At 45.0% G+C, this 27,199-nt stretch overlaps 1 protein-coding gene across 1 annotated transcript in view; it reads right to left on the bottom strand.

Moving 5' to 3' along the window:
* Positions 1–11,858: 11,858 nt before the first annotated feature.
* Positions 11,859–27,199, bottom strand: part of robo2 (roundabout, axon guidance receptor, homolog 2 (Drosophila)) — a 200,830-nt gene continuing 185,489 nt past the window's right edge. Inside the window, exons 23-25 of the mRNA XM_048603017.1 lie at positions 19,955–20,167; positions 16,268–16,492; positions 11,859–13,177 (exon numbers count right to left, since the gene is read on the bottom strand). Of these exons, the coding sequence (XP_048458974.1) occupies positions 13,176–13,177; positions 16,268–16,492; positions 19,955–20,167 (440 nt within the window). The 3' untranslated portion in view covers positions 11,859–13,175. The remainder of the gene's footprint in view (positions 13,178–16,267; positions 16,493–19,954; positions 20,168–27,199) is intronic.

Consider the following 27,199-nt stretch of genomic DNA (forward strand, 5'->3'; position numbering starts at 1 on the left):
GCCCCAGTCTATTCAGCCTCTCCTTATAACTTAAACCTTCCAACCCCTGCAAAATCCTTGCAAACCTTTTCTGAACCCTTTCTAGTTTCACAACATCTTTCTGACAGCCTCAGCTGATCCTACTTCCCTTCCTCCTGTCTACTCTGACTCTGTTGTGTTACAGCTGTCAGAGGAACAATGGTGTAATGGTCATACCTCTGGACTTGTAGCCCATTCAGAAAACTAACAACGTGAGCTCAAATCCTCCATGGGTGGCAATGCTTAAATTCAATTAATAAAGCTGGAATTGTAAAGTTTGTTTTAGTAATGGGTGTCGCAACATTTATTATTGATTAAAATATCAAACGAGCTGCGGATGCTTGAATCAGAAACAAAAACAGAAATTGCTGGAAAAACTCAGCAGGTCTGGCGTCATCTATAGAGAGAAATCAGAGTTAACATTTCGGGTCCAGTGACCCTTGCCCAGAACTGCTCTGAAGAAGGGTCACCAGACTTGAGACGTGAACTCAGTTATCATTGATTGTTATAGAGTCATAGAGTCATACAGCATGGAAACAGACCCTTCGGTCCAAAGATTCCATGCCAACCATAATCCCATGCTAAACTAGTCTCACCTGCCTGCGCTTGGACCATATCCCTCCAAACATTTCTTAATGTCTTTTAAATGGTGTAACTGTACCCACATTAACCACTTCATTTGGAAGTTCACACGTGAACCACCCTCTGGGTAAAAAAAAAATCTGCTCCTTTCGTCTGTTCTAAAATTTTTTTTGTTGTTTTTAAAAAATAACATTTATTCTGCTGATGACCTTTAAGGAGGAATTTTAGGGTGGCACGGTGGCTCAGCGGTTAGCACTGCTACTTCACAGTGCTAGGGTCCCAGGTTTGATTCCACCCTTGGGTGACTGTCTGCGTGGGTTTCCTCCGGGTGCTCTGGTTTCATCCCACAGTCCAAAGATGTGTAGGCTAGGTGGACTGGCCATGCTAAATTGCCCATAGTGATCAGGGATAGAACATAGAACATTACAGCGCAGTACAGGCCCTTCAGCCCTCGATGTTGCGCCGACCTGTGAAACCAATCTGAAGCCCATCTAACCTACACTATTCCATTATCATCCATATGTTTATCCAATGACCATTTAAATGCCCTTAAAGTTGGCAAGTCTACTACTTTTGCAGGCAGGGCATTCCACGCCCTTACTACTCTCTGAGTAAAGAACCTACCTCTGACATCTGTCCTATATCTATCGCCCCTCAATTTAAAGCTATGTCCCCTCGTGCTAGCCATCACCATCCGAGGAAAAAGGCTTTCACTGTCCACCCTATCTAATCCACTGATCATCTTGTATGTCTCTATTAAGTTACCTCTTAACCTTCTTCTCTCTAACGAAAACAGCCTCAAGTGCCTTAGCCTTTCCTCATAAGACCTTCCCTCCATACCAGGCAACATCTTGGTAAATCTCCTCTGCACCCTTTCCAATGTTTCCATATCCTTCCTATAATGCAGTGACCAGAACTGTACGCAATACTCCAGTTGCGGCCGCACCAGAGTTTTGTACAGCTGCAACATGACCTCATGGCTCCGAAACTCAATCCCTCTACCAATAAAACCTAACACACCGTACGCCTGCTTAACAACGCTATCAACCTGGGTGGCAACTTTCAGTGATCTATGCACATGGACACCGAGATCTTTCTGCTCATCCACACTACCAAGAATCTTACCATTAGCCCAGTACTCTGTATTCCTGTTACTCCTTCCAAAGTGAATCACCTCACACTTTTCCGCATTAAACTCCATTTGCCACCTCTCAGCCCAGCTCTGCAGCTTATCTATGTCCCTCTGTAACCTGCAACATCCTTCCACATTATCCACAACTCCACCGAATTTGGTGTCATCCCGCAAATTTACTAACCCATCCTTCTACGCCCTCATCCAGGTCATTTATAAAAATGACAAACAGCAGTGGCCCCAAAACAGATCCTTGAGGTACACCACTAGTAACTGAACTCCAGGATGAACATTTCCCATCAACCACCACCCTCTGTCTTCTTACAGCTAGCCAATTTTTGATCCAAACTGCTAAATCACCCTCAATCCCATGCCTCCGTATTTTCTGCAATAGCCTACCATGGGGAACCTTATCAAAGGCTTTACTGAAATCCATATACACCACATCAACCGCTTTACCCTCATCCACCTGTTTGGTCACCTTCTCAAAGAACTCAATAAGGTTTGTGAAGCACGACCTACCCTTCACAAAACCGACGTGTAGATTGGGTGGGTTATAGGCAGATGAGTCTGGGTGGGATGGTCCAAGGGTCAGTGTGGACTTGTTGGGCCGAAGGGATTGTTTTCACACTGTAGGGATTCTATTCTATTCTAAGAAAATCTGCCATTCTTTTACGTGGCTCCAAATCTTACGGCAACGTGGTCTACTCTCAGTGAGAGGTCAAGTATGGCACTCAGTTCAAGGGCAACAAGGGATGGGCACTAAATGGTGACCTTGCCAATGACCCCTATATTCCATGAAAGAATCAACTGAAGACTTCCTCCTCCATTTCCTGCCTAATCTCCCATCATCCCACTTCCTTGTTTGTCTTCCGCTTTAAAGTCCCCTTCCCACCCTCTCCCTCTCCTCACATCTTCCTCCTGAACTACTAATCCCGTGTCTCTGAGGAGTAATTTAACCACTTCTGCACTGCACCCGCTGAATGGGACAAATACTACATTGAGAACTCTGTCGATGTTGAGGTGCTCTGTCGATAACTAGCCACCTTGGTGCCAAAGCTGAGGTTAAACTCATTACAAGTGAAATTTATATGAACAAATACACAAGAAGTGGTCTGTATCACTCAGAGACGATGTCACTACCACCCCCAACCCCCCACCCACCCCCGCCCCCAACAACTCAGCATTCCATCGTTCGATACCTCGGTACCAGGGCTCACCCTGTGAGGTGACAGGAATACAGAGGAATGCTCTGGGAAGAAATGGAGAGAGAGATGAGAGGAAATATTTATGGTAAGAGGTAGCTGGTTTTTACAAAGTGACTGATGAGGTTTTCCCTCTCTGTGAATTGTTCAATTGTGCTCTCCTGCCAAACACTTTAACATTTCTTGTGTTGACGAATGCATGTTGAAATGTATTCAATCAGTAGAATGATGGAATGGTTCTCTGCCCGCTGCCTGAGCATTTTTCAAAACTGCAAAACCTCCAACAGTTTCAGTTCATCATGCAGAATTCTGCTTTTTTTTTGAAAAAGAACAAACCAAACTCAACACTGCTTTCAGAGCAGATTTACGCATTTCATAGTCTCTGCTTCCCATCTGCAATTCTCCTGATGATCTCTCCCTCCTGAGAGTACTCTGTAGTAGTTCTGTCCTGGACTAATAACTTAAAAAATGGCAGTCGCACTTTGAAAATTTGTAAAAAAGCTTCAAAAAATGAATTCCCAGAATAGAAAGCTGGTCTCAGTAAAAGTGAGCACAAAACCATTGGATTGTGGTAAAATCCCAACAGGTTCATGATTGCCCTTTGAGGCCTATATGTAAACACTTCTACAAATTTATTTCTTTTTAACTATTGTGTACTGTACTACCCAAGATCATAACTTTATAAGAAATAGGAGCAGGAATAAACCATTCGGTCCATCAAGCCTGCTTTATCATTCTCTGAGGTTAAAACCAATCTGGATGTAACCTTGGCTCCTTTGCCAATCAAAAATCAAACTCAGCCTTGAATCTATTCAGTGACCCAGCCTCCAATGCTCTCTGGGGAAGAGAATTCCACAGCCTAATAAGAGAAAAAATTCCTCCACACTCTTAAATCGTAGAATCATGGAATTTTACAGTACAGAAGGAGACCATTCCACCCATCATGTCTGTACCAGCTCCTGAAAGAGCTACCCAGATCTCTAGCCCCCATCTCCATAGCCTTTTAAATTCATCACTTTCAAATATACATTCAGCTCTTATGGAATTTGCCTCCACTGCTCTTCCATGCAGCGCATTCCAAATTCTAACAAATCTATGGGTAGAGGCATTTCGCCTTGTCTCACTCCTAGCTTTCTTATTCAAAATCTTGAAATTGTGACCCTTTATTTTGAAATTGCGTTCTTCTAGATCAAGGTTTTCCCGAAGTCAGGAAACAGCTGCATGGCACTGACCCTGTTGAGTCCCCTTTAGAATCTTACCCAGTCACCTGGACACACTCTTAGAGTGACCCAGCTCCTATAGAGAATTGGACAGAAGTGAATCATTCTCTTTTACTGGTTGCGCTGTGTGCACATACAGGTATTTAATTCAGAATGACCTCGAAAATTGCCCTTAACTGGTGACAAATGCAATTAACACTCCCTTTCTGTAATGGTGGGAAAAAAGATATGACTGTATGAAGACAGAGTTCTGAAGGAGATAGCTGAGGAGATTGTGGAGGCATTGGTGGTGATCTTTCAGGAATCACTGGAGTCAGGGAGGATCTCAGAGGGCTGGAAAATGGCTTATATAACAGAGATAACAAGGTGTAGAGCTGGATGAACACATCAGGCCAAGCAGCATCAGAGGAGCAGGAAAGCTAACGTTTCAGGCCTAGACCCTTCTTCAGAAAAAGGTGACCCGAAACGTCAGCTTTCCTGCTCCTCTGATGCTGCTTGGCCTGCTGTGTTCATCCAGCTGTACACCTTGTTATCTCAGATTCTCCAGCATCTCCTACTATCTCTGGCTCATATAATACCCCTGTTTAAGGAGGGAGGGAGGCAGAAGATGGGAAACTATAGGCCGATTAGCCTGACATTTGTGTGACATAAGTGGGCAGTGGGGTACTGAATGAGAGTGAATCGTTTCCCTTTGTGTGCCAGCATGTAGTCCTTGACCTGCAGATAAGCATTCTTCTCCCTCTTGCCAAAAATAATTTTCTTTTCACCGTGGTTGCTCCTCCACTAAATGGACTGCAACGATTGAAGAAGGCAGCTCACTGCTGTCATTTCAAAGGCGATTTTAGGGGTGGGCAATGAAGGAGTGACTTCTCCATTTTCATGAATGGATATAAAAAAAGTCTTCATACAGCTATGGTCTGCAATTTTTTTTCCCACAATTACAGAAAGGAGCATTAATTGCATTTATCCTCAGTCAAGGACAACTTTAAATGTCATTCTGTAACAAGTTTCAATGAATACAGTCTTTTTTTCAAATACTGACAAATTAGCCTGTGTTTAAACTGTAATCAAACTTTGCCTAGAACACTAAAATATGTCTTTAATTTCACTCTAACTTTAGTGCTGCTTCTGTTGTGTTGTGAGATCATGGGCTCAATCCTTTCATTATTTGTTCAACTTATGACATCATATAAACTGAGGACTTGCACAAAAGATTGTCTATTTGTGTGCCAAAGCTGCAGCCTATTCCTTTGGGCTTGATATCCGCAGCGAACCCTCAGCCCAGAGAGGCCCCATTACCATGACACCTCATTAAGGCTACTCCTGTATCATGTCACAATTAAGTCACAAACTAAAACAGAAAGTGCTGGAGAAACTCAACAGGTCTGGCAGCATCTGGGGAGACTGGAAGTGAGATAAAGTTTTGAGTCCATTGGATACTCCCTTCCCTTCATCAGAACTGAAGTTCTGCTCAGTTGTGAAACAGAAGTTGCTGGAAAAGCTCGGCTCTGAGGAAGGGTCACTGGACCCAATGCATTAACTCTGATTTTTTTATTCACAATTCTGCCAGACCTGCTGAGTTTTTCCAGCGACTTCTGTTTTTGTTCCTGATTTACAACATCTGCATTTCTTTCAGTTCAGCTCAGTTGTTCCTGGATCTGCTCAAAGGCCAGCATTCCATTAGCCTTCTGCAACTGTTTGTTGTGTTTTAGAGATATTGGAATTGCCCTCGATAAAGCTTTAGTCAGTGATTTCTTGATGGAGTAGAAAAGTTGAGAGAAACGTAAATGTGGGGTTGCAGGAGAATTGGAACTTTGGAATCAACACAAATTCTATGAGATGCAGCCCAATATTGTTTCTCAGATACATTTGTTTATTATTGAGTGTTTGGTGTGTAGAAGAGGGGACACACAGAGTTTAATTTTACAGACCATGACAGCTTATGTTTTCAGCTGAACACTTGCGGGTAAGGCAGACATACACGTTGCAGTACTGAAGGAGTGCTACACTCTGGGTGCTGTCACCTTTCAGAAGGGAGAGTTAAGTCACAGTTCCTTCTGCACTCTCAGAGGAACCTAAAGCATCACACAAGAGGAGGTGGTGGCATAGTGGAAACATCATGGATGAATAATCCAGGTTAAAGTCCCAGGCATATTGTGTTCAAGTCCCACCATGACAGATGATGAAATTTATATTCAATATAAAATCAGGGACTTAAAAACCTGGAAGCTAGTGGAAGACACCAGCAGCATACCAGAACTTTAAGACAGTCAGAGGACAGAGGTGAATGTAGTGGCCATCATTAAGGAGGAGGTGTTGGGGAAGCTGAAAGGTCTGAAGGTGGATAAATCGCATGGACCAGATGGACTAAACCCCAGAGTTCTGAGGGGATTGTAGAGGCGTTGGTGGTGATCTTTCAGGAATTACCAGAGTCAGGGAGGGTCCCAGACGAGTGAGAAATGGCTAATGTAACCCCCCGTTTAAGAAGCGAAGAAAGAAGAAGGCAGGACGCTATAGGCAAGTTAGCCTGACCTCGGTCATTGGTAAGATTTTAGACTCCCATTATTAAGGATGAGATTGCAGAGTACTTGGAAGCGCATGGTAAAATAGGGCTGAGTCAGCATGGCTTTGCTTTTCTTTCCTTTATTCATTAATCAGATGACAGCATCGCTGGCTAGGCAGCATTTATTGCCCATCCCTAATTGCCCAGAGGGCAGTTCAGAGTTAACCACATTGCTGTGGGTCTGGAGTCACATGTCGGTCAGACCATGTAAGGATGGTAGTTACCTTCCCTTAAGAACATTAGTGAACCAGATGGGTATTTCCCCCAACAATCGGCAATGGATTCACAGTTATCATTAGACACTCAATTCCAGATATTTATTGAATTCCAATTCCACCATCTGCCGTGGCAGGATTCGAACCCGGGTCCCCAGAATATTGTCTGGGTCTCTGGATTAACAGTCCAGTGACAATACCACTAGACCATTGCCTCCCCAATAGTCCCTTAAAAGGAGGTCATGCCTTACAAATCTGTTAGAATTCTCTGAGAAGATATTGAGAGAGTAAGACAAAGGAGAGCCAATGGTTGTGAGCTATTTGAATTTCCAGAAGGCATTTGATAAGGTGCCGCACAGAAGGCTGCTAAATAGGATAAGGGCCCTTGGTGTGAGGGGCAAGGTACTGGCATGAATAGAGGGTTGGCTGACTGATAGAAGGTAGAAAGTGGGGATAAAGGGATCTTTTTCAGGATGGCTAGTGGAGATCGACAGGGGTCAGTGTTGGGACCATAACTATTCACATTATATATTAACGATCTGGACAAAGGAACTGAGGGCATTGCTGCCAACTTTGCTGATGACATGAAGAGAAATGAAGAAACAAGTAGTGAGGAGGCTGCAGAAGGATTTGCACAGGCTAAGAGAGGGGGGAAAGAAGTGTCAGATAGAATACAAGGTCGGAAATCACACAACACCAGGCTATAATCCAATAGGTTTATTTGGAGCATAGCCCCTTTGTCAGATGGAATACGATGTGAGAAAATGTGAGGTTATGCACTTTGGTAGGGAGAATCGAGTCATAGACTGTTTCCTAAATGGGGAAAGGCTACAGAAATCTGAAGCATAAAAGCACTTGGGAGTACTAGTTTAAGATTCTCTTAAGGTTAACATGCAGGTTCAGTCGGCAGTTAGGAAGGCAAATGCAATATTGGCTTTCATTTCCTCACTTCCAGAATTCTAGAATATAAGAGCAGGGATGTACTGCTGATACTGTATAACGCTCTGGTCAGACTGCATTTGGAATATTGTGAGCAGTTTTGGACCTTTCTAAGGAAGGATTTGCTGGCCTTGGAGATGTTCCAGAGGAGGTTTACAAGAATGATCCCAGGAATGAAGGGCTTGTCATATGAGGAGCAGTTGAGGATTCTGGGTTTGTACTCGGAGTTTAGAAAGATGAGGGAGGATCTGATTAAAACTGACAGAATACTGATAGGCCTGGATAGAGTGGAAACAGAGAAGTTGTATCCACTAATAAGAGACATTAGGACCTGAGGGCACAGAATCTGAGTGAAGGGGTAACCCTTTAGAACTGAGATGAGGAGGAATTTCTTCAGCCAGAGGGTGGTGAATCTGTGGAATTCATCGCTGCAAAACAGGTTGTGGAGGTCAAGTCATTGAGTGCATTTTAGACATAGATAGATAGGTTCTTGATTAGTAAGGGGATCAAGGGTTTCAAGGAGAAGGTCAAGAAGGCATACGGCATGCTTTCATTCATCGGACGGGGCATTGAGTACAAGAGTTGGCAGGTCATGTTACAGTTGTATAGGACTTTGGTTCGACCACATTTGGAATACTGCGTACAGTTCTGGTCGCCACATTACCAAAAGGATGTGGATGCTTTGGAGAGGGTGCAGAGGAGGTTCACCAGGATGTTGCCTGGTATGGAGGGCACTAGCTATGAGGAGAGGTTGAGTAGATTAGGATTATTTACATTAGAAAGACGGAGGTTGAGGGGGGACCTGATTGAGGTCTACAAAATCATGAGAGGTATAGACAGGGTGGATAGCAAGAAGCTTTTTCCCAGAGTGGGGGACTCAATTACTAGGGATCACGATTTCAAGGTGAGAGGGGAAAAGTTTACGTTCTTTACGCAGAGGGTGGTGGGTGCCTGGAATGCGTTGCCAGTGGAGGTGGTAGAGGCGGGCACGATGGCGTCATTTAAGATGTATCTAGACAGATACATGATTGGGCAGGGAGCAGAAGGATACAGATCCTTGGAAAATAGGCGACAGGTTTAGATAGAGTATCTGGGTCGGTGCAGGCTTGGAGGGCTGAAGGGCCTGTTCCTGTACTGTAATTTTCTTTGTTCTTTGTTCTTTGAGAAGGCAAGAGATTGGGGATGAGAAACTTATCAGCTGTGATTGAATGGGAGAGCAGATTTGAGGGGCTGAATAAAAACAGAAGTTGCTGGAAAAGCTCAGCAGATCTGGCAGCATCTGTGAAGAAACCAAGGAAGGGTCACTGGACCCAAAACATTAACTCTGATTTTTTCTTCACAAATGCTGCCAGACCTGCTGAGCTTTTCCAGCAACTTCTGTTTTTGTTCCTGATTTACAGCATCCGCAGTTCTTTAGGTTTTTATTTGATGGGCTGAATGGCCTATTTCTGCTCCTGTATCTTCCGACCCAGTGGTGACAATGTAATCGCTGTTGCTTCTTACCAAAATGCAAATGGTTCACTGAGGTGGGCGGGTGGTTGAGGGTTGGGGGTGGGGGTGCGGGGAGCGGAGTGGACATGATTGAGATGTGTAGAATTTTGAGCAGCATAGATGGGAAGAAACTTTTCCCCTTGATGAAGGGATGAATGACCAGAATCTATAGATTTAAGGTAAGGGGTGGAGATTTCATAGGAATGTGAGGAATAACATTTTCACCCAGAAGGTAGTGGGAATTTGGAACTCACTGCCTGTAGATGTGGTGGAAGCAGACATTTTCATAACATTTAAGAAGTATTTAGATGTGTCACTTGTGATGCAAGGCACACAAGGCTCTCGGCCAAGTGCTGGGATTAGAATAGTTAGGGGATTGTGGTTGGGGGTGCAGGTTTGACGGGCCAAAGGGCCTGGTTCTGTGCCCCAGGTATCTGTGACTCTTTCATCACCTGACCAGTAACCCTAAAGGCCTCAATTGGCTTCCACTGGGAAAAAAAACATCCTCTACCCTTCCTTACCTGACTTAATGGTCAGGAGTGAAGAAATTGACAGGGTCACCATCACACGTCCCACCCCCCAGGCCCCACTGTCTCCCAACATCCTCTAGCCAGGGGTGTTAGATTCTACCCAATCACAAACTCATCCTTAAATACACCTGTGCAGACTTTTAACCGCGCTCTCACTCACTCCTACAATTCGAAACCTCCACATTCCTTCAGTTTCAATCTCCTGCACATCCTCTGGTCTTAATTGTCCTGCATTCAATGGCTGTGCCTGACCCTCAGCTCTGAAATTCCCTCCCTAAATCCCTCTGCCTCTCATTCCACTGTTGAGTCGCACTTTATAAGACGACAACATAAGAATGAAAAGAATTAGAACTAGAACTAGGAGTAGACCATTCAGCCCCTCGAGCCTGCTCCTACATTTAATACAATCATGGCTAATCTCATCTCAGCCTCAACTTCTCTTTCCTGCTCACTGTCCATAACCCTTCAACCTGCTTCTAATTAAAAATCTGTCTATCTCCTCCTTAAATTTGCTCAATGTCCCAGCATGCACCACACTCTGTGGGAGTGAATTCCACAGATTCATGTCCCTTTGAGAGATGTAATTCCTCCACATCTTGGTTTTAAATCTGCCACCCCTTATCCTAAAGCTATGACCTCTCATTCTAGATTGTCCCACATGAGGAAACATCCTCTCTACGTCTACTTTATCAATCCCCTTCAGCATCTTACAGATCCAAATTAGATCTCCCCTCAGTCGTCTAAACTCCAGAGAATATAGGCCTGAACTGCTCAATCCTTCTTCATGAGATAAACCCTTCAATCTTGAATCAATCTCATGAACATAACCTCCTCATATTTGACAAAGCTATTGGTCATTCGTAGTACTTTCTCCTGGCTCACTGTGAAAGTTTGTAAGATTACAGACCTGTGAAGAACTTTGACACATTTCACTGTGTTATAGAGTACAATGTTGGTAAACGTGAAGTTATCCTTCTTGGTAGAAATAGCAGCAAAATGGACTATTATTTGAACAGTAAAAGATTGCAGCATGCTGCTGTGTAGAGGGACCTGGGTGTCCTTGTGCATGAATCACAAAAAGTTGGTTTGTAGGTGCAGCAGGTAATTAAGAAAGCAAGTAGAATATTGCCCTTCATTGCTAGAGGGATGGAGTTTAAAAACAGGGAGGTTATGCTGCAGCTGTGTAGGGTGCTGACGAGGCCACACCTGGAGTACTGTGTGCAGTTTTGGCCTCCTTACTTAAGAAAGGATGTACTGGCACTGGAGGGGGTGCAGAGGAGGTTCACTGGGTTGATTCTGGAGTTGAGAGGGTTGGCTTATGAGGACAGATTGAGTAGACTGGGGCTATACTCATTGGAATTTAGAAGAATGAGGGGGGATCTTACATAAACATATCAAATTATGAACGGAATAGATAAGATAGAAGCAGGGAGGTTGTTTCCACTGGAGGGTGAAACTAGAACAAGAGGGCATAGCCTCAAGGTTAGGGACAGCAGATTTAGGACTGAGCTGAGGAGGAACTTCTTCACCCAAAGGGTTATGAATTTGTGGAATTCCCTGCCCAGTGAAGCGGTTGATGCTATCTCATTGAATGTTTTTAAGGCAAAGATAGGTAAATTTTTGAAAAGTAAAGGAATTAAGGGTTGTGGTGAGAGGGTGGGTAAGTGGAACTGAGTGCATGAGAAGATCAGCCATGACCTTATTGAATGGCACAGCAGGCTCGAGGTACTAGATGGTCTACCCCTGCTCCTATTTCGTATGTTATGTTATGTTCTTATAGGTGCTATATGAATGCAGTTTCCAGCTGTTGACAAAATAGATGGAGAACAGGGGATCTTCAAAATTGGTGCGTGTGAGGCTGTATGCATTTCCCAAATACAGGTTCCAGATAAACAGGCAGAGATCAGACAGGTAAAGTTGCATAAAAACATCAAAGCTTTAATCAATATTCTATAGACCCATGAACAACTTTCTGTAATACTGACACACACACTTTATTTTAATCGTAACAGCATAAGCAAGGCTCCAGACCTTGTTTTAGGATTAATGTTGAAGACTATATTCGACATCAAGCACCCTTTTTCAAAAGTCTTTGCAGTCAGTAGCCGTGATTTAGGATCCCAGTCACACATTGTCAGAGCATTAACATGACATCTTTACACAGTTTAAAGTGGGGGAGATTCGGAACGTCTCTGTACTATTAAAACGGGGCAATGTTAGACATAGCTACGTGTGGGTAAAGGGTAGGGGGAAGTGGGAAGGAGTCTTCTCTGGCCATGGGGCGAGGGGAAGACTTGGCGGACGTTCCTTGAGATGCCAACTGCATTGGGCTCTCTCGCTGTCACACAGTGACACTGAGGTAATGTTCTGACACACTCAGCTGAGAGGGTCTGCAGCCTTTTGTGGCTGCTGAAGGTCATGACACGTTGATCCAGGAACATCCAGATGTTCTTTTACTTCCCCCGATGCGCGCACACACACACACACACACGCACACACGCACATGCACACACACGCGCGGGCACACACACACACACACACACACACACACACACACACACACACACACACACACACACACACACAGACACAGTGAACAAAATCCCCCTCTCCTACAACTCAATCGCTTTTTAATCCTCCTCTTTTCTTCATTTTCATTGGGACTTTATAGGTTTGTGCTTATCACTAAAAAAAATCAGTGCAAACTTCAAAGAACAGAATCTTAAAAAAAAGTGATACAGTAATAACCTTAAAAAAAAACTTTTTTGTGTCTTTTTTTTTCAATTTTTAATGGCTGCCTGATCAATTCACATATAGTACAACAGACCAATAAAAAAAAGACAATTACAGGATGTAAAGGTCAAAAAAAGAGTGAACTTTGTATATCAATGCAACAGAAATTATTTACACAAGAAATTGCTATCTCTCTCTCGGGCAGTGATGGCTAAATTGCTATTCATGTTTAGATTCTTCCCTGTCCAGTTTCTAATTTTTTTTTTGGAGGTGGGTGGGGAGAGGGGTAAGTAAAGGAAGAAAGGGGCCAGGGTGATGGGGTTGTGTAGGTGAATTGGGGGTGACGGAGGGGAATGAGAAGCAATGTATCAAAGAATGATGTTGTAGGACATGTGTGTGGCTGTGTTACCTTAGACTTTACATCACATTTACAGGTTTTGTCATAATACATTAAATAAGGGAGGAGGTTCATTGCACCATTTAAGTGTCATCGTGTCTGTGAGGCTAGGCTCGCTCTGCAGAACATCAGGAACAGAGCTCTTCACCACTCTGCAGGAAAAAGGAACAAATAGAGAGAAAATAACATCAGGGGAGATGCAGCACAAAACAGGTCCTTCAGCATATACCTGTTGCCCACTCTTGCATAAAACCATTGGATCAGTGTCACTGCCCTCTGTTGTAGCTCCCTCGTCTTGCAATGCCGTTTCACTTGTCAAATATACACTAAATTCCCTTTTGGAAGTCTCTATTCTCATCTCCGTACACACCTGTCCCCATTATACTGACCCTCCGTACCTCTGTGATTTATTCGCAGGATGATTCTCCCCAGTCCCTTTGACCAAAGCCTCCCCCTCGGGTAACAACTCCAAGAAAGAAATCAGCTGGTCATTCTTGCTTCCCACGTTGTGGGATCTTGCTGTACACAGTTGGGTACCATGTTTCCCACATTACAACAGTCACTCCACTTCAGAATGATTTCACTCAGGAGCTTGACACATGTTTCTTTACTATTCACTCACAAGGTGTGGGCATCACTAGCTGGGCCACCATTTATTGCCCATCCTCAGTTGCCTCTTGGGAAGGCGGTGGTGTGCTGCTGAAGTTCGCAGGGTTTAGATACATCCACTGTGCTGTTAGGTAGGAGTTCAGAAGATTTTGACCCAGCAACAGTGAAGGAACAGCAATATATTTCCAAGGCAGGATGGTGAATAGCTTGGAGGGTGACTTGCAGGGGGTGATGTTCCCATGTTTTTTTTTATATATATTCATGGGGTGTGGGTGTGGGTGTCACTAGTCAGGCCAGTGTTAATTGCCCAGAGGGCAATTAAAAATCAACCGCATTGCTGTGGGTCTGGAGTCTCATGGAGGCCAGACCAGGTAAGGATGACATTTTCCTTCCCTAAAGGGCATTAGGGAACCAGATGGGTTTTTCCAGCAATCAGCAATGGATTCACGGTCATCATTAGATTATTGACTCCAAATTTTTTTTAAAATTTAAGTTCAAATTCCATCACTTGCTGTGGTGGGACTCAAACCTGGTCTCCCAGAACATTACCTGGGTCTCTGGATTAACAGCTGAGTGGTAATACCACTAATACCACTAGGCCATCACCTCCCTTTGTCCTTTTCAATGGTGGAGGTTGTGGGATAGGCAAATGCTGTCAGAGGGGCCTCGGTGAGTTGCTGCAGCGCATCCTGTAGACAGTACACATTGCTGTTCCTGAGCGTTGGTGGTGGACGGAGAGAATGTTTGTGGATGTGGTACCAATCAAGCGAGCTGCTTTGTCCTGGATGGCGTCAAACTTCTTGAGTGTTGTTGGGGCTGCACTCATCCAGGCAACTGGGGAGTATTCCATCACACTCCTGACTTGTGCCTTGTAGATGGTGGACAGGCTTTGGAGAGTCAGGAGGTGTGTTACTCGCTGCAGTATTCCCAGCTTCTGACCTGGTCTTGCAGTCACAGTATTTATTTGGCCAGTCCAGTTGAGATTCTTGTCAATGGTAACCCCAGGATGTTTGATCGTGAAGGATTCAGTGATGGTAACACTGTGTGAAGTCATGGGGCGGTTTGATTTGGACTTGTTGGAGAGATCATTGTCTGGCACAATCATTGTGTGGTACAAGTGGAAATGCCTAACCAGAGAGTCAAAGGTTCTCAGGGTAGGCAGGAAGGTGGCATTGAGTGCACAAACTACATCTCCCCTAATTAATTTTTTACTGCGGCACAGATCTCCAGGTTCTGTATGCGGCAGTGAATTCCAGTTTTGGAAGTCAATTTGTGTGTGGCGTGTCTGGAACCTCTGAGCGGCTACAAACTCGCAAAGAGGGAGGGCTGGCGACAGTAAGATCAGCCATGATCAGAACTGTTCCACTGTTCTGAATGGCATAACAGGCTCGAGGGACCGAATGGTCCTGCTGCTAATTCATACGAGTTCAAGAAAGACATTGTCATAATTGTTATATCCTTCTTTAAACCGTCTTCAACCCTGCTACTATCTGAGATCTCTGCATTTATCTAGCACTGTCCTATTTCCATCACTCGAACAAAGACAAAATACTGCAGATTCTAGAAATCTGAAACACTTTCTCTTCCTGTCCCTGATAAACATGCTGTCTGTTGAACTGGGCTTTCTCCTCTTGAATTCCCTTCTTAAACCTTTTCACCTCTATATATCTCCTTCCTCCTCTCAAAGGCTCCTTAAAACCTAATCTCTCTCAACAAGCTTTAGGTCATGGGTCTCACACCTCTATATATTGTTCTGTGTGAAATTTGTGCCTGACAATTACTCCTGTGGAGTGGTTTGGGACTATTTATTAACTTCATGATGCAATGAAAGTTCAAGTGGGTATTGGCACAGGGAATTAGCACTTGGCTGTACCACCCTTTCAAGCAGATTTCCATATTGTACTAATTTAGGATTTAAATTAAAATTCTCCTCCTGTTGTTCCTGATGCTTTTGTCTGGAGTTTAAATTGAAATTCTATGCTCAGTGATCTTCCTCCAAGAGGGAACAGCTGAGATTTATTGGCCAGCTAAAATCAAAACCCTTTACAATTTGAAAACCCTGATTAAATCTCCTCTCACTTTCTCTGCTCCAATCTGAGCTTCTCTAGCCTGTCGCCATTTACTGAGATGGGAAGGCAATAGCCTAGTGGGTATTATTGATGGACTGTTAATCCAGAGACCCAGGTAATGTTCTGGGGACCTAGGTTCGATACCCCCAGTGGAAAATGTTGAAATTTGAATTCAATAAAAATCTGGAATTAAGAATCTAATGATGACCGTGAATCCATTGTTGATTGTTGGAAAAACCCATCTGGTTCACTAATGCCCTTTAGGGAAGGAAACTGCCATCCTTACCTGGTCTGGCCTACATGTGATTCTTAACTGCCCTCCAGACAATTAGGGATGGTAAGTAAATGCTGGCCTTGCCAGCGACACCCTCATCCCATGAATGAATTTTTAAAAAATCCTTCATTCTGACAAAGCACTTCTGTACCATGCCCAGGACCTGACAACCTGCTAAAACATGAGGCTAAACTGGTGACGTGTGAAGGCCGAGCAATGTTTACTGCTTTCTGCACCCGCTTTTCCCAAATTTGCAAGTTTTGCTGCATTTCCGTGACCCAGATACTTACATACATCCCCTAAAAACTGCCCTTGACCGCAAGATCCCATATATCCTACATCTGGAAGATCACTAATGTTCCGCTGATGACTTGCGATAGCTGGAGCCCCTCGTGAGGGCACACCTTTCCTGGGACCTGTCGAACCCTTCGATGAGGCTGTTCCAGATGAGCTGTGGCCACTGAGGTGACCTGGTGAGGGAAAGCTTGGCTTGCTGTATGGTATGAGCATTTCATCTAGAAAACACCGCAAACATATACTATCATTCGCACAGTAAGTTCAAACAGTATATTCATTTTATACTGAAGTGCACAGTGACAAATGCTGGAAGAACATTGAGAGACAATATATATTAGGGGGTTCTGTGATAGACAGGTTTTTAATCAGTAAGAGAATCACGGGTTATTGGAAAAAGGCAGGAAAGTGGAGTTTAGAATCATTTGATGAACCATGAATGGTGGAGCAGACTCGATGGGCTGAATGGCCTACAGCCGTACCGATGTCTTATTGAAGGGGTGCGGGGCGAGAGGGACTGGGGGTATCTGTGTGAACAGATCCCTGAAGGTAATAGGACAGGTGCAGACATCAATTAACAAAACATAACAAAGCATCCTCGGGGGCTTTATAAATAGGGACGTTGAGCAGAAGGAGGCAATTGTTAAATTTGTACAAGACACATGTCAGACCACAGCTGGAGTACTGTGTATAGTTGCGTGCACGACATTTTAGGGAAATATGTGAAGGCATCGGAGACAGAGCAGAAGCGATTTACAAGAGTGGTTCCAGAAATGAGAAACTTCAGTTATGAAGATAGATTGAAGAAGATGGGACTGTTTCACCTTGACAGGAATGAGGCTGAGATGAGATCTCATCAAAGTTTCCAAAATCATGATTGGGCTGGACAGCGTAGATAGGAAGAAATTATACTCACTTGTGAAAGGAGCAAGAATGATCATCGATGTAAAGCGCAATTTTCACTCAAGAGTTTGTTCAGGGTATGGAATATGTTGCCTGAGATATTCAAGATGGGCATTTTGATGATTATTTGGATGGAAATGGTGCATAGGGATATCAGAAGAAAGCAGAAAGCAGACGCCAAGATAATGATGCTCATTTGAAAAGTCAGTGCAAACATGATGGGCTGAATATCTTCCTTCTGCACCGTAACAATTCTATGATTCTATGAAAACACATCAGCCATTGCACTCTTCCCTCTGACTGAAACAATTGTGGGTTCAAGTTCCAGTGAGAGACCTGAGCTCAAAACACAAGAGAGTTTCTCAATATTGACACACTGAGTGTTGGGTGTTGAATGTGCAAAAGACTCAGATGGACAGGAATTTAAACTCCTAGTAATCAAAGGATTATGGGGAGGCCAGGCAGGAAAATGTGGCTAAGGCCACAAGTAGATCTCCCATGGCCTCAGTGAATGGTGGAACAGCTTTGAGGAGCTGACCAAATTCCTGTCCCTATTTTTAATGCACTGAGTTTTGGATGGACACTAAACTGAGACTGGAGGCCCTGGTTTAAGTCCCAACTGCACCAGGTGTGTGCATTAACATCTCTGAACAGGTTGATTTGTAAAATTTCTAAACCGAAACGGGGCCTATTCTTTCAGAATGACAAAGAATTCCCTGGCAACTATGTTATAGAGTCATAGAGATGCACAGCACTGAAACAGACCCTTCAAACCAACTTCTCCATGCCGACCAGATATCCTAAATTAATCTAGTCCCATTTGCCAGTATATGGCCCATATCCCCCTTCTTATTCAGACACCCATCCAGATGCCTTTTAAATGTTGAAATTGTACCAGCCTCCACCACTTCCTCTGGCAACTCATTCTGTACACACACCACCCTCTGTGTGAAAAAGTTGCCCCTTAGGTCTCTTTTAAATCATTCCCCTCTCACCTTAAACATATGCCCTCTAGTTTTGGACACCCCACCCTGGGCAAAATACCTTGCCATTACACTCTATCCATGCCCCTCATGATTTTATAAACCTCTATAAGGTTACTCCTTAGCCTGCGATGCTCCAGGGAAAATAGTCCCAGTCTATTCGGCCTCTCCTTGTAGCTCAATCCCTGCAACCCTGGCAACATCTTTGTAAATCTTTTCTGTACCCTTTTAAGTTTCACAATATCCTTCCTATAGCAGGGAGACCACAATTGCACACAATACTCCAAAATGTTGAAGAAAAGCAGGCCAGTACTCTCCAGCGTCACAGTCATTATTTATCCTGCGATCCAAATCACCTAAAACACATGCTCCAATCAACTCTCCCATTGGTGTATGAAGGAGTTTGCTATCTGAAAGTTACTTGATGCATTTCGAATCGAACCTGGGTCCCTGGCACTGTGAGGCAGCAGTGCTAACCACTCAGCCACTGTGCCAGCTGCCTATGTGCCACTCTCTGTCAGAGGGATGGTAATCTTTGAAATTTGCTTCCTCAGAGAGCAGAGGAAACTGAGGCATTGTACTGCAGGTATTATATTGGAATTTTGGAATATAATGTAGGGAAATGTGAGATTATGCACTTTGGCAGGAAGACTAGAGGAGCTGAATATTACTTAATTGGGGAAAGCTGCAGAAAGCTACAGATTAGAGAGTTTTGGGTGTTTCGTGCATAATCACAGAAAAGCAGGAAATAGGGAAGGCGAAGGGAATAGATACCATAGTGTAGAGCTGCTGGAACAAAGCAGGCCAGGCAGCATCAGAGCAGGAGGAAAGTTGACATTTTGGGTCAGGACTGACCCAAAACGTCAGCTTTCCTGCTCTTCTGAAGCTGCCTGGCCTGCTGTGTTCATCCAGCTCCACACCGTGTTATCTCAGACTCCAGTATTGGCAGTTCCTACTATCTCCAAGGCAAAGGGAATGTTGGCTTTTGTTTCAAGGGGATTGGAGTTTAAAAATAGTTCAAACAATACAAGGCACTAGTCAGACCACAAATGGAATACTGTGAACAGTTTTAGAACCCTTACCTATGGCATGATATACTGGCATTGGAGATATCCAGAGAAAGTTCATGTGGCTGATACCAGGCTAGAAAGATGGTCTTATGAAGGGAGGTCGAGTACATTGGGCCTGTACTCATTGGAATTTAGAAGAATGAGAGGTGACCTTATTGAAACACACACTAGATTCTTAGAGAACTTGATAAGGTCAATGTGGAAAGGTTGTTTCCCCTTGTGGGAGGTTCCAGGACCAGAGGGTATAATCTCAGAGTAAGGGGGTCACTCATTTAAGAGAGAGATGAGGAGGAATTTCTTCTCTCAGAGGGTGGTGAATCGTGGAATTCTTTACCGCAGAGGGTTGTCAAGGCAGTATCATTAAGTATATTCAAGGCTGAGATTGATAGATTTTAATCAGTAAGGGAATCAAGGGTTGTGGGGAAAAGGCAGGAAAGTGGAGTTGAGGATTATCAGATCAGCCATGATCTCCCTGAAAGGTGAAGCAGACATGATGGGCTGAATGGCCTCTTTTTGCTCCTATATTTAATGGTGTCAGGTGATAGATTATGTTCAAGGCAGAGCTGGACTGTTTATTTGGTTTGTTCAGGTGATGTGGGTGTCATCAATCTTCAAGGGAGTCAGGTGTTTTCAAGAGGGGCCAGGAAAGAGATCAGATGAGGCTTGAGGAGCTGAATAATCTCCAACTGCTCATGACCTTATTAAATCGGATACTGGTTACTCCTACCTGAGCCAAGCGTTGGCTTCTGTAGGAGCTTGCTCCGTGAATCTTCTTGGTACCCGTGGTCTACAGATGTCTTGGCCAGATGTTCCATGTTGTCTTCTAGGCTGGGCAGTTGTTGTTTCTCTAGAGAATCCACCATGCCCGTTCCTTTGGGTGCTTGCCCGGATTGCAACTTTGAACCTTGACATGGCGGAGGGTCAGGTGGAGGAGGCAGGTCTTCAGGAAATAAAAGGAAAAGAGGCAAGTCAAATACAGGCTGGGATATTCTACTGCTCTGACTTGCCTTCCACATTCATCAAGCTGAGGGGAATCAATGGTGGGGAACAGCAATCCTTCCAACCTGACCCCGTGCCAGGCAGGACTACAACAGTGCAGGGGCTGTACAGGACATTGGTTTAGCCACTTTTGGAATACTGCATGCAATTCTGATCTCCTTCCTATACGAAGGATGTTGTGAAACTTGAAAGGGTTCAGAAAAGATTGACAAGGATGTTGCCAGGGTTGGAGGGTTTGAGATACAGCGAGAGGCTGGATAGGCTGGGGCTATTTTTCCTGGAGCATCGGAGGCTGAGGGGTGGCCATATAGAGGTTTATAAAATCATGAGGGGCATGGATAGGGTGTATTGGCAAGGTATTTTCCCCAGGGTAGGGTGTCCAAAACTAGATGGCATAGGTTTAAGGTGAAAGGGGAATGATTTAAAAGAGACCTGAGGGGCAACTTTTTCACACAGAGGGTGCCAGAGGAAGTGGTGGAGGCTGGTACAATTTCAACATTTAAAAGGCATCTGGATGGGTGTCCTTCTGTAATGTGGTAACCAAAACTACACACAATACTCCAAATGCCTCCTAACAAGGGTTTTGTATAGCTGCAACATGTTTTGCCAACTCTTGTCCTCCATACCCGATGAAGGCAAACATGCCATGTGCCTTCTTAATCACTTTGGCCACCTGTGTTGCCACTTTTAGGGAACTGTGGACCTGCACGCTCAGATCCGTGTGAATGTTAATGTTCCTAAGGGTTCTGCTATTTACAGAATAAATCACACCTAAATTTGATCCTCCAAAATGCATCACCTCGCATCAACAATCTATCTATCTCAGCCTTAAATATACACAAGGGCTCTGCCTCACAGCTCTTTGTGGCAAGTTGTTCCAAATACCCACAACCCTCTGAGAGAATAAATTCCTTCTTATCTCAGTCTTAAATTGATGCCCCTTTGTTCTGACACTGTGTCCTCTGGTCCAAGACTCTCCCATGAGGGGAAACATTCTCTCAGCATTTACCCTGTCGCGATCCATAAGGACTTATGTTTCAACACCAACAACCCACATTTACATTGCACTGGTAACTGGAAACTGCTCCAAAACAATTCATGGAAACAGAGAAAATAGGAACAGGAGTAGGCCATTCGGCCCTTCAAGCCTGCTCCACCATTCAATATGATCATGGCTGATCATCAGACTCAGTCCCCTGTTCCTGCTTTCTCCCTTTGATCCCTTTAGCCCTAGGAACTATATCTAATTCCTTCTTGAAAACATTCAATGTTTTGGCCTCAATCGCTTTCTGTGGCAGAGAATTCCACAGGGTCCCCACTCTCTGGGTGAAGAAACATCTCATCTCAGTCTACCCTTGTCCTTAAACTGTGAAGCAACCTCCAGCAAAACTTGACAGCAGACTGCATAAGGAGGTCTTATGAAGAGTGACTGAAAGCTTGGTCAAGGAGCTTCATAGGAAGAGAGTGTGTTTGAGAAATGGAGAGATTTAGGGAGAGTATTCTATAATATGGAGTCCAGGGAGCTGAATGTATGGCTGAAGATGGTGCGATGAAAATGTGAGATGTTGGACAGGCTAGAATTGAAGGGCATTCACTCAACACATTTGACATGAAAGCCTATGACTGGAGTTTCCAACACTCTAGTTGGAGGTTGAGAGTTTTATCTTGTAAGTTGGACATAGAAGACTCTCAGTTGGCTGAGCCAGATCTGTGCTAAGCAAAATGTCCTGAGCTGCAACACTATTCTTCACATGCCTTCACTGCATAGTTTAGGCAGAACCTTCACTGCAGTATCTGAAGGGAGTGGAGACCGCTGGGCCAGGAACTCAGCTTTATTATAGTTAATCTGGGGGTGCTCAAAACCCAAGTCCAGCACATCTCTGTCACAAGAATCTCAGCAGCATTATAGCAGAGGAGGCCCTTTGGCCCATCGTGTCTGCACTGGGTCTTCAGCCAAGCATCATTACCTCGTGCCAATCCCTTGCATTGTCCCCCTATCCTTGCACACTATTACCATCCAACTGATCAATCATAGAATCCCTACAGTGTGGAAACAGGTCCTTCACCCCAACAAATCCACAGTGACCCTCAGAGCAACCCACCCAGACCCATCCCTCTATAACCCACCTAATCTACACATCCCTGAACACTACGGGCAATTTAGCATGGCCAATCCACCCTAACCTGTACGTCTTTGGACTGTGGGAGGAAACCGGAGCACCCGAAGGAAACCCACGCAGACACGGGGAGAATGTGCAAACTTCACACAGACAGTCGCCCGAGGGTGGAATCAAACCCGTGTCCCTGGTGCTGTGGGGCAGCAGTGCTAACCACTGAGCCACCGTGCCACCCGTTAATGATTGTCCAATACCCTCTTGAATGCTTCAATTGAGCCTGCCTCCACCCCACTTCCGTCAGTTGTTTCTGATACACTGCCAGAAACACTGGCATTTCCCTAATAATACCCAGGACCGCCGACTCCCTCATTTCCCATTCACACATACCCACTGCCTCCTCAATACTCATTCTGAACAGGGTTGTTTGAACAGAAGAAAGAAGGTTTATACTTTTCTAGAAGTGTCCACAGCTTTGCAGTCAATGCAGTCTTTTTGAAGCGTAGTGACTGCTGTAATATGGGAAAAGCAGCAGCCAATCAGCGCACAGCAAGCTCCCACAAACAGCAACGTGACAATCACCAGTTGGTTTTTTTTAATCATTTCAATGGAGAGATAAATATTGGTCCATGAGAATGTGGAGATCACCGCTGTGCTTATTATTGAGGTAGGAAGGGATAGGTCAATGGAATGTTACACAGACAAGGATAAGTGTATCATTGTGATGTTAATTGAAGGACAAATATCAGCTTGACACTAGAACGCAGAAGGAAAGAATGTAAGATTATAAGAACTAAAAACAGGAACTGAGCAAATTAACAATCATAACTGTTGAGCCGAGTACCCCCCGATGCCTTTCAAAGTAGTTACCACATGGTCTATAACTGAAAGGCTCGAGGCTTAATGACTCATTCAAACTCCACACTTCACCAAGGAAGGATTTGCTCAATATGGCTAGTTCCAGTAGAATGCTCGATTCCGCTGGAATGTGATATGTATCCACAACCTCCTCACCAAGAGCCCAGAGCTACATGCTGTGTCAGTCCTGCAAGGAATGGGGACAGTGCAGGAGTGTTATACCATATCTAACCTCCTGCTCTCCCTGTCCCGCAAGTACTTGATGGAGATATCGTAGAAAGATCTTTACTCTGTATCTAACCCCATGCTGTCCTGTGCTGGGAGTGTTTGACAGGGACAGTGTAGAGGAGAGTAAAGAGATCTGTACTTTCAGATTACAAGAGTTGAGAAAGCTTTACTTTGTATCTAACTCCATGCAATCCTTGTTCTGAGAGTATTTGATGAGGACAGTGCGGAGTAATTTTTGTTTTTCATTCAAAAGTGTAGAGAGAGCTTTACTTTCCATTTATCAGAGTGGAGGTTTACTGTTTGAAAGCTTAAAAGAGTAGATGAAGTTTTACGAGACAACAAGGTGCAGAGCTGGATGAACACAGCAGGCCAAGCAGCATCATAGGAGCAGAAAGGCTGACGTTTCAGGCCTAGACCCTTCATCAGAAATGGAGGAGGGGAAGAGGGTTCTGAAATAAATAGGGAGAGAGGGGGAGGCGGATAGAAGATGGATAGAGGAGAAGATAGGTGGAGAGGAAACAGACAGGTCGAAGAGGCGGGGATGGAGCCAGTAAAGGTTGAGTGTAGGTGGGGAGTTAGGAAGGGGATAGGTCAGTCCAGGGAGGACAGGCAGGTCAGGGGGGCGGGATGAGGTTAGTAGGTAGGAGATGGGGGTGCGGCTTGAGGTGGGAGGAGGGAATAGGTGGGAGGAAGAACAGGTTAGGGAGGTGGGGACGAGCTGGGCTGGTTTTGGGATGCGGTAGGGGGAGGGGAGATTTTGAAGCTTGTGAAATCCACATTGATACCAACAACTGCACCTCCCAGTCCCAAACGATTTCAACTCCCCCTCCCATTCCTCAGACGACATCTCCATCCTGGGCCTCCTGCAGTGCCATAACGATGCCACCCGAAGCTTGCAGGAACAGCAACTCATATTCCGCTTGGGAACCCTGCAGCCCAATGCTATCAATGTGGATTTCACAAGCTTCAAAATCTCCCCTCCCCCTACCGCATCCCAAAACCAGCCCAGCTCGTCCCCGCCTCCCTAACCTGTTCTTCCTCCCACCTATCCCCTCCTCCCACCTCAAGCCGCACCCCCATCTCCTACCTACTAACCTCATCCCGCTCCCTTGACCTGTCCGTCCTCCCTGAACTGACCTATCCTCTCCCTACCTCTCCACCTACACTCAACCTTTACTGGCTCCATCCCCGCCTCTTTGATCTGTTTGTTTCCTCTCCACCTATATTCTCCTCTATCCATCTTCTATCCGCCTCCCCCTCTCTCCCTATTTATTTCAGAACCCCCTTCCCCTCCCCCATTTCTGATGAAGGGTCTAGGCCTGAAACGTCAGCCTTTCTGCTCCTATGATGCTGCTTAGCCTGCTGTGTTCATCCAGCCCTGCACCTTGTTGTCTCGGATTCTCCAGCATCTGCAGTTCCTACTATCTCAGATGAAGTTTTACTCTGTATCTAAGCCATGGTGTATCTGTCCTGTGAGTGTTTGATGGAGACAGTTTGAGGGACATTTACTTTCTGTTTAAAAAAGGTGTTTTCCTCTGTCTCTAACCCCGTTCTCTTCCTGTCATGGGGGTGTATGATGGGAATAGTTTTGAGAGAGCTTTACTTTCAGGTTAAGAGTGGAGGGAGTTTCACTCTGTAAGTACTTTTGTACAAGTGAAAGGTGTATTGAAAGGACATCTGGATACGGATAGCAGAATCATTTTTAATAATGACCATTTCTCAGGTTTCTGAGAAAATATGTTGGTGGTTCAGCTCTGAACTCATTATTGAATCCTGAAAGCTGTCCCGTGCTTCCATGAAATGGGATGAGGTTTCTTCAGTGTCCACAGGAACAGATCCAGATGCTGAGAATACAGGAGCCAGAGTGAGAGATAAAATGACAAGCATCTGGACCCTTGAGCTCAGGCTTGTGGCCTGTAAAGCTCCACACTCTGTGTCTGGAACATAAAAACTAGGAGCAGAAGTAGGCCATTCAGCCCCTCGAGCCTGCTCCACCATTTAATACGATCACGGCTGTTCTCACCTCGGCCTCAACTCCACTTCCCTGTCCGCGTTCCATAACCATTCAACCCGTTAATAATTAAATCTCTGTCTCTATCCTCCTTAAATAGCTTTAGTTTTCCTGATTCAGAGAAGAATGCTATTGTGACCAGCAAGTGCAGGGATTAAGTTGAAAGAAGTACAAGGAACTATAATTTTTCCGTTAGGAGGGAAACATTGGGGGTTTCTTGTGAGATGAATATGAAAGGGGTTGTGGTGTACTTTCTGTGCTCGCGTTGGGAAATTGTAAGGGGAAGAGCCGGGGAGGGCCAGGGGAGTTGAGAACAGTATTGTAGAGGGAGGGTGTCCCCTCAGGGCAGAGGGGCAGATGTGTTTGCTGGTGGCAGAGCTAACTGCATCTCCCTGCACAGATGCTAACTGCAGGATGTGATGAATAACTTCAGTATGTACTGTTTACATTCCAGGATCTAACACAGCTTAATGCTTTTAGCCATCTGTCTGCAATGAGCAGGGTTTAGCCAGTGCTCTGGGAGGGCTTGAGACAACGATGAAGCAATGGAACAGCACAGTCCTCCTCAATAAATGCCACACTGAGGAGAAACAGGAGTGCGAGATGAGGGGAGTCATCAGGCACACAGTAGCAGTCACCCTTCAGTCAGTCTCTGCTGACTGAGCGACAGAGTCAGCGTTCCAAAGGACAGCTGCTCCCAGTGTTCAGGTGAGGAAAAAGGAGCCAGATTTGCAGCAAGACCCAGGCTGATGTTTACACAAATGCTCAGTTTGACAGCTGACCATTTTCAGCTTGATTTGTTTTTATAGCTTTGCTCAGCTATAGCACCTCACTCTCTTGGCTGCTGTCTAACTCTGTGTTTGTACAGCAACATTGTCACAACATAACTCCTCATTAAATCCAGCAAATTATCCCTTGCGCTTGGTTACTGCCCGATCTACATACAAATGGGGAGACAGCTCAGAGCATGTCTTGCCTGCAGATGTGGTGAAAAATAGTCACAACTCAAGACATAACTTTATTAAATTTTGTGCCACAGTTCAGGAAAGATTCCTGTTCTGTGTCGGCTCAGCTCACAACACTTCAAAATGAAACAATTTCACCAAATCCAGTGTCACAGAGAGATAAATTTGCACCCAGCATTACCCTACTCTCAAATGGCTGCATGGATGAAAATAGTTTTGCACACAGAACCCAGGTTTGGAAGGATTTTTTTACTGTCTGATGAGAGGGAAGAAAATTACATTCAGCAGATCCCAATGACCACATTAAACCTCATCACCCAGCTTGCTCGAAAGTCTCAGATCACAGTTTAAGGTTTTATCCCGTGGCAGTCAGTTTGGCTCACACAGAACTGTCGCAGGATCAGTACTGAGGGAATGCCGATCTGTCAGAGGGTCAGTACTGAGGGAGTGCCGCACTGTTGGAGGGTCAGTACTGAGGGAGCGCCGCACTGTCAGAGGGTCAGTACTGACGGAGTGCCGCACTGTCAGAGGGTCAGTGCTGAGGGAGTGCCACACTGTCAGAGGGTCAGTGCTGAGGGAGTGCCGCACTGTCGGAGGGTCAGTGCTGAGGGAGTGCCGCACTGTCGGAGGGTCAGTACTGAGGGAGTGCCGCACAGTCAGAGGGTAAGTGCTGAGGGAGTGCAGCACTGTCGGAGGGTCTGTACTGAGGGAGTGCCGCACTGTCGGAGGGTCAGTACTGAGGGAGTGCCGCACTGTCGGAGGGTCAGTGCTGAGGGAGTGCCGCACTGTCGGAGGGT

The sequence above is a fragment of the Rhincodon typus genome, chromosome 11 (assembly GCF_021869965.1).
Source record: "Rhincodon typus isolate 14 chromosome 11, sRhiTyp1.1, whole genome shotgun sequence".
Classification (NCBI taxonomy): Eukaryota; Metazoa; Chordata; class Chondrichthyes; order Orectolobiformes; family Rhincodontidae; genus Rhincodon; species Rhincodon typus.